This window comes from Megalobrama amblycephala, linkage group LG7 (genome assembly GCF_018812025.1).
Source record: "Megalobrama amblycephala isolate DHTTF-2021 linkage group LG7, ASM1881202v1, whole genome shotgun sequence".
NCBI lineage: Eukaryota > Metazoa > Chordata > Actinopteri > Cypriniformes > Xenocyprididae > Megalobrama > Megalobrama amblycephala.
The window spans coordinates 45,574,523-45,596,681 of NC_063050.1; the positions used below are offsets into that span (position 1 = coordinate 45,574,523).

Genomic DNA, 22,159 nt, shown 5'->3' on the forward strand with positions numbered 1-22,159 from the left:
GGATAGTCTACTTTTTCCGCTTAGAATCCGAAGTGCAGATCCGTGCACACTCTTAACGGCTAATATTGCCCGCAACCACCCAGTGGACGAGTATTTGATTAGAACTACATACACAAATAAAAAGTGTAAAAAAAAAAAAAAATATACAAACATGATGGATGTGTGAGACCGATGGTTAAGCTGAGCTGCTAAGATAATGGAGTTTGAGTGATTAATAATCAGTATACAGTACAGTTCAAAAGTTTGGAACCACTATGTTTTTAAAAGAAGTTTCGTCTGCTCACCAAGGCTACATTTATTTAATTAAAAATACAGTAAAAAACAGTAATATTGTGAAATATTATTACAATTTAAAATAACTGTGTACTATTTAAATATATTTGACAAAGTAATTTATTCCTGTGATGCAAAGCTGAATTTTCAGCATTGTTACTCCAGTCTTCAGTGTCACATGATCCTTCAGAAATCATTCTAATATGCTGATTTGCTGCTCAATAAACATTTATGATTATTTTCAATGTTGAAAACAGTTGTGTACTTTTTTTTTTTTTCAGGATTCCTTGATGAATAGAAAGTTCAAAAGAACAGCATTTATCTGAAATATAAAGCTTCTGTAGCATTATACACTACCGTTCAAAAGTTTGGGGTCAGTAAGAATTTTTATTTTTTTGAAGAAAGAAATTAAAGAAATGAATACTTTTATTCAGCAAGGATGCATTAAATCAATCAAAAGTGGCAGTAAAGACATTTATAATGTTACAAAAGATTAGATTTCAGATAAACACTGTTCTTTTGAACTTTCTATTCATCAAATAATCCTGAAAAAAAATATTGTACACAAATATTTTGTGCAATTGTACACATTAAATGTTTCTTGAGCAGCAGATCAGCATATTAGAATGATTTCTGAAGGATCATGTGACACTGAAGACTGGAGTAACGATGCTGAAAATTCAGCTTTGCATCACAGGAATAAATTACTTTGTGAAATATATTCAAATAGAAAACAGTTATTTTAAATTGTAATAATATTTCACAATATTACTGTTTTTTACTGTACTTTTAATTAAATAAATGTAGCCTTGGTGAGCAGACGAAACTTTTTAAAAACATTAAAAATGGTTCCAAACTTTTGAACTGTACTGTAAAACCTGACAAAAAATATGTATTAAATGTTATCCACATTATATTTCATATGCAACAGCATTATGATCTTTTATAACGATGCGTTTAGTCGTTAACTTTTAAATGTATCATTATGCAAACATGAGGAGAGTTCTCCACATGAAAGACCATGGACTGGCAGATCAGCGTGCGACTACATTTTTCTCTGAAATGGTAGGAAATTAAATTTAATTGAATGTGGAGGATTTTAGCTGTGACAAGATGATTGACAGGGAAGTTTAAATGGTTACAGGTTGCACGTAACCAAGCGACAGAGTGTCCGTTAAAGACGCAATTATGACGAAGTAGTCCCAAAGCTTGCATACTCTTCTGCTACACACTCAAATGTATGTACTTTTTCCTTCACAAAAATAGAACATACTTTTAGGGCATAGTATTAGTAGGCGAACTGGGACACAGCATACATGTTTATCTCATAGGGTAATTTAAACTGTGATATGACAAAAATATGGACTAAACTGTGCAGCCTAATACTGTAAATAAATCATTTTAAAATCAAACAAAATAAGAAAGTTTAAATATTTTATTTGTTTACTTACATGTCAACTAGAGCATTAATTGTCATCAGATAACCATGAACATGTGAATATGTGTGTTAAATAATTAAAATATTAACTTAATGTCATCTGAAAGGGGTTCAGATGGGGTGGGGGTGGGGGAGGGAATCCCTGCTTTAACTTCCATCAGCCAAGTGATCCAAGAATGTGAGAACAAAAGGAGCAATTTAGTTTTAAAATGAAAAACATCAAGCTAATCCAGGTGCACCTGAGCACATTCAATACAATCCAATACTTGACATGATATCAGCAAACCAACCTTTGTTTGAAAGCATATTCCTTCATTCGGTCAGGGATGTGATGTTCGGGTTATGAATGAGTTCATCACACCATAAAATCAATTCTCACAACAAGATGATTGTTAATCTGATGTAAAGCCAAAAACGACCAGTAGAGGGAACACCATGATTACAGAAGCCCTCTGCCCACATTAGATACATCTCACTACATTAAGACTTAATCACAAGAACATTTCCATTTGAACTTTAAGGACCAATTGAGAAAGTGAACTTCAGTCGCTTACCTTATTCTTTGAGACAGAGGTTGAGCTTTGGTGCTGTCGTCCAGAGGACTGGTCCGTGTTATCATTAGGGTCCGACACACTGGTCCTGAGGGAGGGAGAGAGGAGGCCATCCTCTCCTTCTTCCTCCTCTTCAGCCTCCTCCTCCTCTTCCCTCCCACTGTCTTCTGAATGTTCAAACTCAAACTCATCGCTGTCCTGGTCCATTTCCTCCTCGTCACCATTCTCCTCTTCCTCCGGCCGGTCGTCGTCTTCCTCTGAACGAAGTCCCGACCCGGCCTGCCCATCCCTTCCGGCGTTGTTATTATCCTCCTCCTCGTTCTCCTCCTCTTCGTCACGATGCCGTCTTCGCCGCCGCCGCTGCTCCTGCTCCCACATCCACTGGGCGCCCTTCTCGGCTCCGTTCACCTCGCTCCTCCGTCCTTCCTCCACTGGCTCGCCTCCGGAAGGCCATGGCTCCTCCTCTCCTTCCCTCGGCCGCTCTCGTCTGCCCTCTTCCTCCTCGCCCGGTTCTCTTCTCTGTTGTTGCGCCTCCTGCTCCTGCTCCTCCAGCACCTGGTTGACGTGCTCCACCTGGGGCTGGGGTGTGTGGCCGGAGGTGCTGTTACCTGCCCCCGGCCTCTGCTGCTGGGCCGCCCTGCTGCCGCTGCCCCCCGACAGCAGATCCTGGTTCATTTCCAAAAGCCAGCTTGCTACCTCCTGCACCTTCGCTAGGCTGTCTGAGGAGGACAAGGACTTGGCATTCTGAAAAAGAGATGGAGACAGAAAATGGTTAAAGTCACCATGAAATCAACATAAAAAGGCAATAAAAGGCATTTGTTTGGGATGGTTACACAAAACAAAAGAAACGCCTATTTCTCCTGTTTGTATCCAGAGCGTGCTGAAAGTGGGTAAGTCATTCTTTTATTCATGCCTGTGAAATAAAACAATAGACATTTGCATCTATGCTAGGAAAGATGCAATATGAGGATCCCTCAAACAATGGGCACACCTCTCCTGCTTGGCAGTTGATCATCTACACTAGGCTTGGCCTGGAAACCACAGCAACAGTATCACTTCAACACATGCAAACAAACAATGAGTTTCATTCAGTCATTCAAACTTTTACTCTGTTCCCTTTCAATTCTACTGTCTTCATTAAAAACTTTATTTTTAGTTAAATGCTACAATCTAGAATCTAATAATGCTAAAACATGCATGTTTGAGTACATGTACTGTAAAATAATACACACATATGAAATACCATTCAAAAGATTGGGGTCCAGATGACACATTAAATTGATCAAAGTGTCAGTAAAAAAAGAAAAGAATGTTACAAAATACTCCTTTGTCATAAAACTGCTGAGAAAAGTCTGTTCACTCAGCGGCCATATTTCAGGCATCCAAGACCAAGTCCTTTCTATTTGAATGGGGGAATCCTGAAATCTCAAAAACTGCTTGGCGAACTCACAATTAAATAACATTTCAAATCAGCAACAAAATCTGACATGAACTGTCCCATAAAATGTTTCTTATGCTCAAATAGCTCATTTTTCAGGTTAGATGAGCCAATGCGCAGTCCTAAGCACAAGTCTCTGATTTCTATGGAAACCAGAGCTTCTAGGCAGCTGCAGTGATGCAATGACTTTATCAATCAGCGATTGGCTCATTTACTTAGAAGGCGGGACGTATTCCGCCATTTTGCGGGTTGCAGTTTCTCCCATTCACAAGTAACAGGAGTGAACTGTCTTTCTATATCTATAGTCTTTGATTTTAAGCAGCCCAACTGTTTTCAACTGAGATAAGAAATGTTTGAGCACCAAATCAACATATTTGAATGATTTCTGAAGAATCATGTGACACTAATGAATAAATCGCATTTTACAACATATTGAAAACAATTAGCAATAATATTTCACAATATTACTGTTTAACTGTACTTTTCATTAAATAATTTTGGCAGCCTTGGTGAGCCTTTCTTCAACAAAAAAAAAAAAAAAAAAAAAAAAAAACTTAGACTTTAAACTTTATTTTATCTCAGTCAATTAGAATGTGTTTGGATAATTAATACAACAACTATGTGGAGGAAGATTACAGACCAATCACAGACCAAACAGACACCAAGTCTATACAAAAAGTCTTGTTTAACACAGATTCTATTCAATTCAAGAAGAATTTAGATAATAGAAACTCCAATGACTCCTACAACAGATCAAATACAATCACTGATGACCATAAATTACCAGCAGAGGGCATCAGTGCCAAATAAGTGCAGTTCATGTTACAAGGGTTTAGAATCCAGACATATACCACATGTCTGCAGCAGGATATACACAATAACATTGTGTTACAGTATGGATGGCTCACCAGTGTGAGTGAGTTTCTGGCTCTTTGGCAGAACTGTAATTTGCTCTGTACCGTGTTTTTGCTTTTGTTTTGCAGCATGTCGTTTTAGGTATACTGAAATAATAGCTGGGCAAGATTTTAAAAAATGGACCATAAGAGCAGGAAAAAAAATCCATATTAAACCGCCGCAGAAAGAGAAGCCAGCAAAATGGTAGATAACGGTACAAGTGAAAACAGGGATGAGCTGTGTAATCCAACCAGGAGTGTGAGAGCACGTGAGTTTGATAGAGACCTGATTAAGATAATGGAGTGCACAGATGGGCCTAGACGATAAGAGATGAGACTGACTGACTGCATGAATGTTGTTGTGTACGCAAATAAGATATTTAACAAGACCTCAGCACCATAAAGAGGGTATCTGTGACATTAAAACTAAATTCTCAGTGTTTATTTTTGTAACAAGTGGTCATATCCATAAATCATTACTATAAAAAGAGTCAAACTATAACTATAAAAGTTGAATTATTTTAAAGGTGCCCTAGAACTTTTTTTTTTTTTTTTTTTCACAAGATGTAATATAAGTCTAAGGTGTCCCCTGAATGTGTCTGAAGTTTCAGCTCAAAATACCCCATAGATTTTTTTTTTTAATTAATTTTTTTAAACTGCACATTTAATTTTGGGGCATCATTAAATATGCGCCGATTCAGGCTGTGGCCCCTTTAAATCCTCGCGCTCCCTGCCCCCCAAGCTCTCGACTATGAAACAGTGCATAAACAAAGTTCTCACAGCTAATATAACCCTCAAATGGATCTTTACAAAATGTTTGTCATGCATGCTGCATGCATGGGATCATGTGAGTATAGTATTTATTTGGATGTTTACATTTGATTCTGAATGAGTTTGAGGCTGTGCTCCGTGGCTAAAGCTAACATTACACACTGTTGCAGAGATTTATAAAGAATGAAGATGTGTTTATGCATTATACAGACTGCAAGTGTTTAATAATTAAAATGGCGACGGCTCTTGTCTCCGTGAATACAGTAAGAAACGATGGTAACTTTAACCACATTTAACAGTACATTAGCAACATGCTAACGAAACATTTAGAAAGACAATATCACTAAAAATATCATGATGTCATGGATCATGTCAGTTATTATTGCTCCATCTGCCATTTTTCGCTATTGTCCTTGCTTGCTTACCTAGTCTGATGATTCAGCTGTGCACAGATCCAGACGTCCTGCCCTTGTCTAATGCCTTGAACATGGGCTGGCATATGCAAATATTGGGGGCGTACATATTAATAAACCAACGGTCTTTTAAACAAATGAGATTTACATAAGGAGGAAAAAATAGTGTTTGAGACTCACTGTATGTCATTTCCATGTACTGAACTCTTGTTATTCAACTGTGCCAAGGTAAATTCAATTTTAAATTCTATGGCACCTTTAATTCTATGAGAATAGGGAAGTCCACCCCACAACTATAATGACAGCAACACAGACACGACATTGTTGAGTCACTTTCAGAATGTTTTATTCCGGCTGATGAACGCTAAAAACTTTGCCAGCCAATTAGAATCCATACAAGCGGCAGGCACCATAACTGCACCGTGCGCTTACAATAAAACAACGTTATTGTCTGTTGATGTGGATGCTAATATAGTCATAGTGCATTCTTAGTGCAAACAAGCCTTTATAGCATTTATTGCCCTCAGCAGTCTGTTGGCAAATTATGAGATTTTAAAAAAGAATACATAATAAATGCACAAAAAAAATTCTCACTGTACAGTATTGGTTCAAAAAAAGATTCATTCTTCCGGGAATCATACTGTTTGCACTGATCAATCAGTCATGTCAGGCACTAGTAAACATTAGCAAGAAATATTTAATATATTATCAGAATATATACTAACTCATGAATGATTGTCAATTTAGCAACATGTTTTTGAGTCCAGATGGTTTTATTACTGCACCTACCAGCAGGGGCTAACAGAACCATTCTAGCTTGCTAAACTTTGTCACAAGAATCCAGTAGTGCTATATTTTTCATCCATCAGATCTATGCATTTACTTCTCTCAGAGGTCTGAATTTGAGTCTAATCACAGCATATATATGAAGGCAGAGATCTCAGGGCAATTTAAAACTGTTTAAAGCATCTGATTAGATGAGCTTTTGATTACTGAATCATTTCCTTTATAACAGGGAAGATCAGAGCAGAATCAGCCAAGATTCAATTGGAAAATAATTATGTGGAGATGAACTTCAAATAGACATTTCAATTTCCCTTTCTATACAGAGGCTGAACAAGGTGAGCTCTATAAGAAAAAAAACCTGTCCATCCTCTGAGGATTAAACTGAAACTTAGTTAGTTTATCAACGTGCTAAAAAGCAATTACTTAGCAAAGTGTAGATGCATGCCAGTTCAAAACAAAGCGCCTGTGCCTGGTGAAGTGGGCTGTTCTGTGTCTTGAAGGTGCTGGGCTTCCTGTTAGTATTCATGTCCTGCATGCTGGTCTATTCGTGAAACTGCATTAGACACAGAACACAATTAGTGCTGTTAGACTGCACAACTGAACCAGTGTGCGATCAAGGGACAGTACTGCAATCTAACCGGCAACACGCACACACGATTACATTAAGCCTCATTTGCATTGAGGGCGAGACTGTTAAAGTGTATGAAAACTGCCTTAACAACAGTAATTTGGTTTAGTACGTTTCACACAGAAGGCTGCTCCCATCTCCTCTTGCCGTAGGTTTCTGCATTTTGAAGACAGATGAGTAAGTCTATGTTCTGTCATCAGTAGAGTGGGGTGCTGAAGGTCACTTAGAAATTCTAGATACAGACTGGTCGGCATCTTAGTAATAAATCATTATTAGAAAGATATTCCAGGGTCAATGACAGGATCCTCATTTTTGGCCAGATGGACGAAATCTAATTTATTTATTTATTTGTACTGAAAATGAAATTTGATGAACATGTTTTTAACAGCTGAATTAAAATAAATGTTAACATATTTCGGAGGGGGTGGAGGGAATAAAGTCAAAAATAAAATATAGAAATGTAGAAATTAGAGAAAAAGAAATTTTTCCAGCTAATGAACAATCAAAACATCCAGTCAGAACCCACTTAAAGGTGCCGTAGAACGTCTTTTTAAAAAATGTAATATAAGTCTAAGGCGTCCCCTGAATGTGTCTGTGAAGTTTCAGCTCAAAATACCCCATAGATTTTTTTTTTTACATTTTTTAACTGCCTATTTTGGGGCATCATTAAATATGAGCCGATTTAGGCTGCGGCCCCTTTAAATGCTCACGCTCTCCGCCCACGGAGCTCGCGCTTGCCTTAAACAGTGCATAAACAAAGTTTACACAGCTAATATAACCCTCAAAATGTCTAATCGCTTAAGTATGGTATTTATTTGGATGTTTACATTTGATTCTGAATGGAGTTTGAGGCTATGCTCCATGGCTAAAGCTAACATTACACACTGTTGGAGAAATTTATAAAGAATGAAGTTGTGTTTATGCATTATACAGACTGCAAGTGTTTAAAAATGAAAATAGCAACAATATCACTAAAAATATCATGATATCATAGATCATGTCAGTTATTATTGCTCCATCTGCCATTTTTCGCTATTGTTCTTGTTTGCGTACCTAGTCTGATGATTCAGCTGTGCACATCCAGATGTTCTGCCCTTGTCTAATGGCTTGAACATGAGCTGGCATATGCAAATATTGGGGGCGTACACCGACAGTCGGTGTTATGTTGAGATTCGCCTGTTCTTCGGAGGTCTTTTAAACAAATGAGATTTATATAAGAAGGAGGAAACAATGGAGTTTGAGACTCACTGTATGTCTTTTCCATGTACTGAACTCTTGTTATTCAACTATGCCGAGGTAAATTCAATTTTCAATTCGATGGCACCTTTAAGCTTGAGCATTTAAAGGGTTAGTTCACCCCAAAAAAAAAAAATTCTGTCATTAATTATGATACATATACATAAATACGCTCTCATGTCATTACACACCCATAAGACCTTTGTTCATCTTGGGAACAATTCAAGAGGGTTTTTTTTATCCTCCATTGAAAGCAACGAAATTACCATATTCAATGTCCAGAAAAGTAGTAAAAACTTCTTTATAATAGTCAACATGACTACAGTGGCTTTATTCAACAAATTCGTCTCTCCCCGTCTCTACTCTGCTATGCTATTTTCGTTGCAGCTTCCAGGTTCTACGTCCGAACGCTGGCTCGGTATTGGCTGACGCCTCTTCGCGTAAGCAGCACGAGGCATGCGTGTGATGCTGACACAGGAGCCAGCCAATAATGAGCTGACATTCAGGTGTAAACACGGAAACACAGCACTGCGGCAACTGCACAACAGATTGTCACGGAAGAGGAAAAATTGTTGAATAAAGTCGTTATTTTTGTTTTGTTTTTGTGCACAAAGTATTTTTGTCACTTCATTACATTAAGGTTGAATCACTGTAGTCATGTTGACTATTTTAAAAATGTTTTTACTACTTTTATGGACATTGAATGTGGTAATTTTGTTGCTTTCCATAGAAGATATAAAAACAAAAAACGGATTTCATCAAAATATCTTATTGTGTTCAGAAGGTGAACTAAGGTCTTACGGGTGTGGAACAGCATGAGGGTGAGTAATTAAAAGACAGAAATTTCATTTTTGGGTGAACTTTAAAGCATCAGTATAAAAGTTTATTAAAACCATATGAAACCAACATAAATAATATAAAGAGTTCATTTCTAAGAACTTGGTACATGTGTTTTGAACTAGGTTTTTAAAAGCTCTTTTTTCCCTTTCTTTACTGTTGACACTCTCATTTGTCATTGACCCTCAAATCACTTGAGAAAACATCTGAATGACTCAGGCTGGGTGTTTTCACCACCACAAAATAACCCAAGTTCCTGGTTTGAACTCAGTGGTAAGTGTAATCCAAGGGAACTAGAGAAAGACTTGAAGCAAACAAGTCTAACAAATTCATCAAATTCTTGCATCAAAAGCAAGCAAAATGGTTTCAAAACAAACCAACATTTACATGACTAATGAATACAGTACAGCTTATGCGATGACAGAGGGAAAACTCCAGAAGGTTTATAAAGTATTGCTTTCCAGACATACGCTCTGATATGGAAAAATGGAAGCATTGCCTTAAAGAGAAGCATTTGGCTTGGCTCCCAGGGAATGCGGCCAGGCTGGCGTAGGCGAGCAGTCTGATAAGGGAGTGAGGTGCATCATTTCTTTAGTTATTACCACTGTGTACACTTCTGCAGCAGGTCATTTATCTACATCTAAAGGGGCTGAGAGGAAGGTAAAGCCAAAATGGGTTTTGGCACATCCTCTCAGAGAAAATGTTTTAAAAGGAGGTGAAAGGGAGGAGGAGAGAGTAGCGGTATTATTGGTTTTACAATGTCATTTCCTACAAAGCTGCCCGACTGTCATCTCCTCTTGGACGCCTCAGTTACAGGAAACATTATGAATGAACAGGAAAAGAGAGGGTTATTTTTATTAACCTCGAAGGTATCTGGATGGGTCTTTATGATAAGAACCAAGCCAAATCACAGGAAAACACATCACCTGGTTTCACAAATCACTCATTCACCCAAAACTGTCCAATTCCTCTTGTTCCGTTAGCAGCAGAATAATTTGCAAAATGGGACAATCCCATTTGAAAGACGGAAACACACACACAAAAAAACAAACAAACAAACAAACAAACATAAATTTGGGTAAATATCTACAACCTGTGCTGGAAAACCTTATTAGAAGCATCATTCGGTATTTCTAAAGGGTTGTAGTTTAGTTACAGCAAGAATGGGGGAATCGGTTTGTTAGAGAAAAATGGTTTGTGGGAAAAGACAGTTTCTGTGACCTTGGTGGCCAGGCAGAACAGGCTGAAAAGACTATCCATCGACAGGCAATGAATAGCTGAACTGCCTGAGCATCATACTGGAAAACCTCAACATATCTCCTATGCAGAAACCAAACACATTTTGCTCTGTGCTACTGTAGTATGTTTATTAAGGAAGGAAGGAAGAGACTAACTGAAGGAAGTAGGAAGTAAGGAACAGTGATAGACTGAAATATGAGGTCAATTAATCGTATTATATTGAGGTGATGACCATGTCGATTAAGACTTGCCCTGCATCTGAATATGCAAACTTCCCTCATATAATGCAGGTGAAAAACTGTGTGAAATGTCCAAAATCATAGTATTCATAAAACAACAGGCGAAATACATGGATGACCTATTACTTCCGCCAAGATTCTGAAGCATGAAACCAATGGACTCTAGAAAGGAGTTGTGAACGGCACAGAAGCAAAGCAGTGACAAAATGACAGATGTAGTCTGTTCAGATTGCATTTATACTACACAACTTCACATCTCAGCAAATGTAGTATGCAATTCAGATGCATTTACCGGTCTTCTTTATCAGATTTGAATTCTACAAAGAGCCTGTGATAGAAGGCAAAATGTTTTCTTTTAATTTCTGCAAGTTTATATACATCTCTTTTGCTATCATTGAAATTTGTGCATTATTTATTCAGCATTATATTGGCTATCGGGCATCCTATATTGGATGGCAGGAAGTAGGAAAGGAGAAAGCAAGGAGGTGCATAAGCAAAACCAAACAAGGAAAAATGTGTTTCTTTATTGAAAGAAAAGATTTTAGATTTCTTTTGGTTCATTAAATACCAGCTGTCATCACTAGGATTTAACTAGCTTAAGCTAGTATTTCAAAATGTCAACTTAGTGCATCTGAAAACTAGTTTGTCATCTTTTATATTTATTTTTATTTGAACAACTAAAGCTTTTACAATCCAAAAATCTCATAAAGCTAATACCCGAGACCATTCCATATGCACAAACATGTTATTCTTTTGTCCATGTCCCCACCTCGCCTCCAGGCATCATAGAATGGAGAGGTAAAATCAGCTAAAGGACAGAGACACGGACAGGTGTAAATACAGCTCTACTGTGGTACAATGACTCAAGGCCCTGAAGGGAAAACAGTCCTCATTCATAAAAAGAGGACAAGGTCATTGAAAAAAGAGCTACTGGCTGGCAAAACGGTTAGATGGAGCAGTGATGTTGCTGCTTGGTGAGTTTAGTGATGATGGCAATACATACCATGACCATGTCAGTTATTGGTCAGTGATTTTTTAAAAATTATTATTATTTATTGATATCAGTTGATATTACATATTAGTGTTGTCAAAAGTACTGACCGCGATACCAAGTAGGTACTGAAATAAAAAAATAAAAAAATGATGCTTTTAGCGCTGTTGAGCGGATTCGTAAACACCTGATTGGCCTTTGTGTTCACGCACTCATCAGATATGTCTGTGATTGGCTACTAGTGGTTAAACGGATAGTTGTTGATCTGTGATCCGTACGGACCAAGCCCCACGGTCCGGCACGCATGTGATTCACAGATCAATTGCAAGTTTAACTGCAATAGAGTGAAAGGTTATCATTTGCATGTGTTTTGTCTTGCCATTTTACACATTAAATAGATATAAAACCATTCCAGCGCTAGAAGTGGCAAAAGAGGATTTAATTCAGTATCACACGCCACGCTGTTATCTGTGCGCAGACGCAAGGCTCGCACGCACAGAGAGAGAGAAAGGCGCGTTTCAGAGCTCGCAAACTCCAAATTGATTTCTCTTTCACGTCCTCAATGCACTTGGATGGACACATACACGTATTATGTCAGTCAAAATACCCCTCTCGGCAAGTATTCTCGTAAAAACATTCGGTTATGTCTTAATTGAACGAGGTTAGAATTCGGATGTGTATCTATTGGATGTGTGCATGCATGGGGTCTTACTCTTAAAGTGACAGCAACCTATAAATACCTGCTGTTGTCGGTCATGTAAATCAACAGCTTTAACAAAGAATAATCTATATTAAATTTATACAGTGAACAGTGTCATTTTACATTTAATTATTACATTTCTGTCTAGAAAATTAATACTACAGTTAGACCTTATACTTTATTTGTAACTTTATGTTGTATTTATCTATGCTTTTAATTGGTGTACAGTATTTGTTCTTTTTACAGTCTGTTCACTTGCCTTTAATAATGTATTAGTTAGGCTAGTAGTTTCTGCTGTGGTATCGGAGTAGTTAAAGTGGGCTAAGTAATAATTGCAAAGTTACCCTCCACCCCCCAATTAATTTTTTTTGTGTGCTGATCCGAAAAATTATCTGATCAGTGACATAAAGGTGCTGTAGAACGTGTTTTCAAAAGATGTAATATAATTCTAAGGTGTCCCCTGAATGTGTCTGTGAAGTTTCAGCTCAAAATACCCCATAGATTTTTTTTTATTCATTTTTTAACTGCCTATTTTGAGGCATCATTAAATATGCGCTGATTCAGGCTGCGGCCCCTTTAAATTCTCGTGCTCCCCGCCCCCGGAGCTCGCGCTTGCCTTAAACCGCATAAACAAAGTGCACACAGCTAATATAACCCTCAAAATGGATCTTTAAGTGTTCGTCACGCAGCATGTCTAATCGCGTAAGTATGGTATTTATTTGGATGTTTACATTTGATTCTGAATGAGTTTGAGGCTATGCTCCAAGGCTAAAGCTAACATTACACACTGTTGGAGAGATTTATAAAGAATGAAGATGGGTTTATGAATTATACAGACTGCAAGTGTTTAAAAAATGAAAATAACGACAGTCTTGTCTCCGTGAATACAGTAAGAAACGATGTTAACTTTAACCACAATTTAACAGTACATTAGCAACATGCTAACGAAACATTTAAAAAGACAATTTACAAATATCACTAAAAATATCATGATATCATGGATCATGTCAGTTATTATTGCTCCATCTGACATTTTTCGCTATTGTCCTTGCTTGCTTACCTAGTCTGATGATTTAGCCGTGCACAGATCCAGACGTCCTGCCCTTGTGTAATGCCTTGAACATGAGCTGGCATATGCAAATATTGGGGGCGTGCATATTAATGATCTCGACTGTTACGTAACAGTCTGTGTTATGTTGAGATTCGCCTGTTCTTCGGAGGTCTTTTAAACAAATGAGATTTATATAAGGAGGAGGAAACAATGGTGTTTGAAACTAACTGTATGTCATTACATACAGTACGGTCGGTACTTTTGACAACACTATTAGATATGAATCAGTCATTATTGTAAACTTTAATTTTGTTATTTCGCTTCCACATATTCAACTGCTTAGTGGATGCAACTGTATAGGACTGCTCCCTAAAACGTTAGTTGATGAGAAGAGGCTTAGTCAACCAAATTTTAATTAGTAGATTGGTCACAAAAAAAAAAAAAAAAAACTCCACAGGAAATTGTGAAGTCATGCAGTCCATAAGTAATTAAAGTAACATCATAAATGTCCATAAATAGTCCAGTGACGTAGGACTGCATGTGATTTTCCAGTTCCCGCTGGATTTCGTCCTCCGCATATAAGCTTAATAAAGCCTGAACCTCATCGTCAGTCCATCAGTAAACTCCATTGTTGAATCAAATAGCAAACCACTCTTACTGTACGCACCGCAACAGACTTCAACGATGTTGAAATAAAATCCTGCGTGGAGTCAACCAATCAAAATGTTGCGTGAACTCAACCAATCAGCATGTTCAGCACCCAAGTCCCACCCCCGAAAATTCCGGAACTTTGAAAAAGTACTACCTAGCGAGCAGGTACTTTCTGAGGAGGATTTTTTTTACCTGGAACTTCATTTAGACCCTGGTTCCTGCGGTCGAAACACACCGAGTACTACCCCAAAGTTCCTAGTTCCTGAGTAAAGTTCCTGTGGTGGAAACGCAGCTTTACTTTCTAGGTAATTTTAGGTGTCCCAAGAGCAATGTTTTCATAGTCAGCAGAAAAACCTCTCTTAGATACACAAAGAAAGTGTTAAGTACATAGGATGCCATTCACAGCAACAAAGGAATTCAGTGCAATAAATTTGTGTCCCACAGGCAATGTGTGCAGATCATGTTAACGTGTCTGTCAGGCTCAGGCTGGTATTAAAAATGAACTGCCAGCTCCTGCAATTTTAATTTGTAAATCATGAAGAGAAAGCAAACACTTCTCAGGATTTACCAGTATCTTCAGCAATAATAAATTTTCCCAAAAAAAAAAAAAAAAAAAAAATCTTATTATTATTAATAAAAATTACATTTTTTCTATCTAATAACCAACATACCAAAAATTAACTGATGTAATCGCTGCAGATGCAGCTTCTATCCAAGCAAAAGGGTTGTCAAAAAATTCTGTCTGTGAGCAGGTTTGTTTAAATGAGCAGAGTGATCATAATTAAAAATGGCCCCCTGATAAGTTTTTGGTTTATTTCAGCAACACTTTAGCTTGCATTCAAATTTAATAGTTAGAATCACAAGAACATAAATTGATTTGGAATTAATGTTTGTGATTAATCTTGTGTTAACTAAGCTGGTTTGTGGGCCATGGACCAGTAGAGCAATCAGAGACAGAGGCTCCACATTGCTGACCATCATTCAAATTCACACCAGTTTAGGACCCCTATGAGAATGCAAAAGATCAAGTGAAAAGATATGCTATTTGACATTATATTTCACTTATATTTCATTACATGTTTTCTTTTTGTACTATCAATTATTTTTCGCAGCCAATATTTTTGGAGAAGGCACAGCCTCCCATGCCTCCTTCCAAAATTCCACTGGTAATGAGCAGATAAAAGATAAAAACTTGAGAGATTTGAAACAGTGCTCCTGTCTCCAAATCAATTCACTGTTCAGCTAAGACATGCGCTCTAACGAAAAATTCAGACTGACCCATACAACCTTTGAGCAGTCAACGCAAATATTTACAACTGCCTTTCACTTTAAAAACAAGCAAGCTGAACCTACTCAGCAAGCGAATAATAATTAATCATATGTGCTTAAAACATTAATATTACCTAAGGATCTGAAACTATCCCAGACAGCCTTGAGTGTTCAGCCGAGTGCAACGTCACCAGTTGTCTCACCTACATGCAGCTCATTTATTGACTCAAGCATTACTTTCAACATTTTTGCAGAGGCTTAAAAAAAAAAAGGGCCGTGGTATTGACTAAAAGCTTGCGCCAGTCACTTAGCCAAAGAGCCTGTGTCTAGAAGCCTGTGAGCCTGTGTCTTTTTTGTATTTAAGTACTTAGGCAATATGTGCCCAGCCAGCAACCATGTGCTGTTGTGGATGCGTCTGCATGGCTTTGGCAGACCATTGCACCAAGCTCTGATATCCCTGAACAAAAGACACAGATGTGCAGTTGAAGTACTGCAAAGGGCTACTCTATGCTGGCTCTGTCAGGATTGAAACACAAGCCTTAGTACCATTGATAATCCAGAGTACCTCTCCAAAAGAACAGGCAGACAGCCAAGCAGACAGAAATCGGTTTCACAGAACATGCTGGCATTGAATCAACTCTATAGTTACAAGGATTTTCATAGAACTATTCTACTTTGCATTCACTGATGGTGGTGGAAATAAATGAGACATAGATGGGGAGAACATAAACCAGTGGAAATCATGTGGTCACAAAAAAAAAAAAAAAAAGCACCAGACTACAAGCATCAGAGTCATTAAATATCCCATGAAACCAAAATTGGAGTTGTGGCTTTTAGCCCATCTTAGCAATCAAGCCATCTAAATGTTACTGTACTTCAAAAAGTTTATTAAAATTCACTTTTAGCAGATACTTAAAACGTACAGCCCTTCTCTTCTGGGAAAACTGACCAAACATTTGTATGACTTATCCTGCACTAGACAGATTTTCATCCAATCAAACGGCATTTAACTACAGTACGTTTGGTCCATTTCCCAGAATAAAAAGACTAAAACTACATAAGTGAATTCTGTCAACGTTTAGGAGTGCACTAGGATACAGATGGCTTTACGAAATTTCTTTAGACTTAAATTATTTAAAGTCCACATGTTTAAAAGAAACACTTGTCAAATTTGAAACTCAAACATGAAAGAACATGGAGAATTGAGAGAAAAATTCTTGGTAAATAGAACATTTGAAAGGATAGTTCACCTAAACCTGTAAGACTTTTGTTTATGTTCAAAACACAAACCAAGTCATCTGAGGAGACACGATTGGTTTATATTATGAACAGATTTATTATACACAAACATTGATGAACACACAATCATAGACACCTGAAATATGGCAAATGGAAGCTCGAACGTGTTCGCTTGATGTACAAGTGCCAATAAGGTTTGTTTGATATGGTACACTATATATGAATGTGAAATCTATTAAGGTTCATTAACCCTTAAATGCATACCTCGGAGTCTTTATCGACACGGAATGTCATTCACTGCCCTCCTACTCATTCATTTTTTAAAGGTGCCCTAGAACTTTTTTTTTTAAAAGATGTAATATAAGTCTAAGGTGTCCCCTGAATGTGTCTGTGAAGTTTCAGCTCAAAATACCCCATAGATTTTTTTTTAATTCATTTTTTAACTGCCTATTTTGGGGCATAATTGGAAATGAGCCGATTCAGGATGTGTGGCCCTTTAAATCCCGTGCTCCACGCCCCAAGAGCTCGCGCTTGCCTTAAACAACAAAAAAAAAGTTCAAACAGCTAATATAACCCTCAAAATGGATCTTTACAAATTGTTCGTCATGCAGCATGTCTAATCGCGTAAGTACAGTGTGTTTATTTTGATGTTTACATTGATTCTGAATGAGTTTGAGGCTATGCTCCATGGCTAACGGCTAATGCTACACTGTTGGAGAGATTTATAAAGAATGAAGATGTGTTTATGAATTATACAGACTGCAAGTGTTTAATAATGAAAATAGCGACGGCTCGTCTCCGTGAATACAGTAAGAAACGATGGTAACTTTAACTAGGGATGCACCGATCTGATCGGTATCGGCTCCGATACTGCCATTTTTGCCGGATCGGGTATCGGCCGGACGGGACCGATCCAAATCCGATACTGTGCGTGTACTATTCTGTGATTGTTAGGCTCCACAAAATGCACAAAAACATTAAAAAGCACCATAAAATTTCTGTGCACTATATTCCAAGTGTTCTAAAGCTATTCCATAGTTTAATTTGAGGTACAGATAAATATTTTAGTTGTTAAAGTTCACGTAAATGCCTCCCTCCGCTGCGGCTGTCAGTCATTCTCCATTCAGCATTCAGACTGCATGTCACGTTCGGTTATGACAGTCAACACAATGAAACTCTCTCCAAGATGAATCAATGTTTCTATTATTATACTTAAATCAAGATACCGGTAATACAATACCCATCAATATATCTTAACTTTGTGCTTTGAACTTTTCACTGCGGAGCGCTGCGACTCCATGATGCTTCAAGCGCATCATTCTGCACACGGGATGCGCATAAGCGCTTTGTGCGGCTCTGTATGGGAGCCGTTCATATTATGATACTTTTGCGCAATGAAAGATTGTTCAATAGCATTTTTTTTTTGTTCTGTCCTATCTATCACATGTTGCTGCATCATTTTAATTTTTATATTTTAATTATAAGACATTTAATAGCTTCTGATTTCATCCACATTTTCATATGTATTCACAAACTTATAGGATAAACAAATAGGCCTAGGCAGGCTATGCATTTATTTATAGTATGAAAAGAAAGTATTATGAAAAGAAAGTATTATGAAAAAAAAGTTCGTCTGCGTCACTTTCAGTTTTCATCTTTCATCTCATCTCAACACTTTTTTGAGGATCGTGAGTGAACGCGATCATCTCTTCTTTACTACTTTACAGAAGGAAATAAACATGAATGAAAATCAAAAAATATGTTGAAAGTTGCAGTAGCTTACTGAAATCTGTATCACGTCAGTTCAATCAGTGTTGTAAACAATGTCACGTTGGAAAAGCTATTCATTGACCATAAACTTATAGTCAGCAGCAAGAAAAATAAAACAAACTATTTAAAACAAAACGGATTAGAAACTTTAATTATGTAAGCATAAGTATTATAATATAATAAAATGGACAAACTGGGTGTGTGTAATCAAAGGCATCGTTTTCATTTTGTTCTGGAGACTGAACTCGCGCTCTGCTACCACACTGGAGCGCGCTCGCCACCTACTGGACAGGGGTGGGAATTACAGTTGCAAGTTACATCAGCCTCAGTAATCTGTCAAAATGACGGACAGGCTGCAGATTTTTTCCGTCACTGCTAAAAAAAAAATTCCAACAATGACGGAAAATTCTCGGTTAACCCGACCTTTGAGATTATATATTATATACATGCCACACTACCGCCGGTGACACTCCACGACCGCGGTGGCGCGGTTGTCATGCCGACCGTCACAGCCCTAAGTGAGGCATACAGTTTATTAGGTAATTTAGCGCTTTTCTTATTACTTGAAGATCGAATCGGATCGATATCGGCCGATACTGAATCCCAGGTATCGGGATCGGTATCGGAAGTGAAAAAGGCGGATCGGTGCATCCCTAACTTTAACCACATTTAACAGTACATTAGCAACATGCTAACGAAACATTTAGAAAGACAATTTACAAATATCACTAAAAATATCATGATATCATGTCAGTTATTATTGCTCCATCTGCCATTTTTTGCTATTGTCCTTGCTTGCTTACCTAGTCTGTTGATTCATCTGTGCACATCAAGACGTTCTGCCCTTGTCTAATGCCTTTCATCCAGACATTAATACTGGCTGCCCTTGTGTAATGCCTCAATCATGGGCTGGCATATGCAAATATTGGGGGCATACACCCTGACTGTTATGTAACAGTTGATATTATGTTGAGATTCGCCTGTTCTTCTGAGGTCTTTTAAACAAATGTGATTTATATAAGGAGGAGGAAACAATGGAGTTTGAGACTCACTGTATGTCTTTTCCATGTACTGAACTCTTGTTATTTAACTATGCCGAGGTAAATTCAATTTTTGAATCTAGGGCACCTTTAAAAGTTAGACATCAACCTTTTTAGTATTCCTCAATCAATTAATTATAAACAATAAGGGGAAAAAAAATAAAATATTATAATAGAATGCCCGTTTTCCCATTCATTATTGGTAAAAATTGTTATTGGTCGCTAACGACCCGAGGTGTGTATCAGTGTATGTATATTTTTTTCTGCACAACAATAATTGACTCTTTGATGACAGAATAAGTGCAATTCACCTTTATTGCATAATGTGGCAATATCTGATACACAATGATGAAGATGTTTCATTCAGACAGAAAATGAAAGAATAGGAAGTATCATTAGCAAAATATTAAATGGCTCAGTGATTTACTGCAGAACAAGTACTGTACGCAATCAAATATGACTGTCACTATCACTTGATGGTGGATCTGGTGAAGCTATCAGCGATCAAAGTATTGATTTTGAAGATGTCGAAAATGATAGTTTTGAGAATATGTTTGAGATCGCAAATGGACTCGTTCACAATCTCAAACATGTTCATTTGCTGATACTGGGAAATGAGCTCTGACGAGGACAGTGATGAAGGCATAAAACATCTGCTCAAACTGAACTCTTCCAAGTTCCAAAAGGTAACAAAATATGCTTTATTTCAGTTCTTTTGTAATTGTTATTCTAATATCAGAGGAGTTTTATATTATCGCGACAGGTAGAGATCCATCCGTGTTAGATATAGATCGCTAAAGACCCGAATATGCAAGAATGATTGGCGAAACTTTTGTGCATTTAAGGGTTAAAAATATCTACATTTTTGTTTCGAAGATAAACAAAAAAGTTGTATGGGTTTGACTTAACATGATGGTGAGTAAATGATGACAATTTTAAATTTTGGATGAACCCTTTAAGTACTTCCATGTGGTGAATGTGTGGCATTAGAGCTGCACGATAATGGTTAAACTGATAATCACGATTATTTTGCTCAAAATTATAAATCACGATTATTAATCACGATTATTCTTTCAAAAAGAGAAATGTAGTAATGGCCATTTTGCACGTTCTTTACCAACCTACACTTCACCCAGAAGGCCTATAGGTGGCACACCGACTTAATTTAACCAACTATGATAACTTCGTTAGATGGTAAATCAATACAAAACACATGGTTTTGATGAGCGCTTTGTGATCTGTATTCACATTTGTAAAGCAAAGAACGATGCTCTTTGATATGTATAAAATGTCCTGGCTAGGGACATTCTAAAATGCTTAACAAGAAAAACGCTTAACGTGGCTTAATGTACTAAGACAGTAATATTAAGACCAAACTCCGTACACATCATAATAAACCATACGGTACAGCAAAGCAGATGAGCCCAGAATATGAACGCAATTCGTTTAATTGCACGTTAAGTGTTTTCCTCCCATAGAAAACCGTTAAAGAAAAAGCCTAATGTCACTTAATCAATGTAGCCTATTAAGTAATATTAAAAGATCAAATTCTGCACAAACCAATTTTTCTGTATTGTATGCTTTATTAGTATAGTGTTTACTGAGTTTGATCTTTTAATGTCACCGTCTTAGCACATTAGGACACGTTAAGCTTTTTCACGTTAAGCGTTTTCATGTTAAGCATTTTAGAACGTCCCAGTTTTTATATATTATTTTCAACTTATTAACATTATGAAAACTGGTAAAAACTTTAGAAACTTCAAAAGATAAAGCGGCAAAACTCCAATATTATTTCCAATAATTCCAAATTATGTTAATTTTCCTGACTAAATTGGTGAAAACAAAGGTTGCAAAAGTAAGAAAAACAGTAAGGTGGAGATCCGCGTTACTTTTGTTGAAATTCATTGCTGAAGGTTTGATCATGGCAGATTTAAATCACACAGTACAAGTGGCTTGTGAAGAAACAAAGACTGGCTGTATGACACTTTCATTGAAGCAGAATTTCGCTGTGGAGATCACTAAACTCCAGCGCACCTTTGTTTTCAGATCATCAGCGCTTCTTCCACATTTGGAGGAAGCACGTGCACAGAGTTGCCAGATTGCACAGATTAAGTAAAACACCGGGAAGAAAGTATATCCTTTTAGGGGAAAAGCTCTATTTGGGGGACTTAAGCTCTTTGCATCTGGCAACCACAAACATATCCCAAAGGACAAACATTTTCAGGATAAATAATGACTCCAGCGCACACATAAAGCTTGCTACAAGTGAAACCGGCAAACATTGCAAGAACTTTTTTGAAATCAGAATCTTATCTATCTTTATCTCTTCCGATCTCAGTCTTCTCATATTATGAGAAAGGAACACAAGTTTGTCCACATTGTCAGGGAGAAGTAAGCTCAGTGTCTTGCTTTCAATGAAGCCGGTCTTTCAGAAGATGTGCTCCGATGGAGTGGAGGTGGAAGTTAAACATGTCGTACAGTAAGTGAGGTACTAATTTAGCTACCACAATTTGCATGAACACTTGGACATGCACCTAATATTAACACACATTTATCTAGGTTAAAGGGTTAGTTCACCCAAAAATTAAAATATCATTAATTACTCACCCTCATGTCATTCCACACCTATAAGACCTTTGTTCATCTTCAGAACACAAATTAAGATATTTTTGATCAAATCCGATGGTTCAGTGAGGCCTCCATAGA

General features: G+C 37.3%; 1 protein-coding gene across 1 annotated transcript in view; it reads right to left on the reverse strand.

Annotated features, from left to right (window-relative positions):
* The window catches only part of fbxw7 (F-box and WD repeat domain containing 7), a 177,781-nt gene that overhangs the window by 97,511 nt on the left and 58,111 nt on the right, over nucleotides 1-22,159 (reverse strand). The window contains exon 4 of the mRNA XM_048197725.1: nucleotides 2,266-3,006. Coding sequence (XP_048053682.1) covers nucleotides 2,266-2,937 — 672 coding nt within the window. The 5' untranslated portion in view covers nucleotides 2,938-3,006. The remainder of the gene's footprint in view (nucleotides 1-2,265; nucleotides 3,007-22,159) is intronic.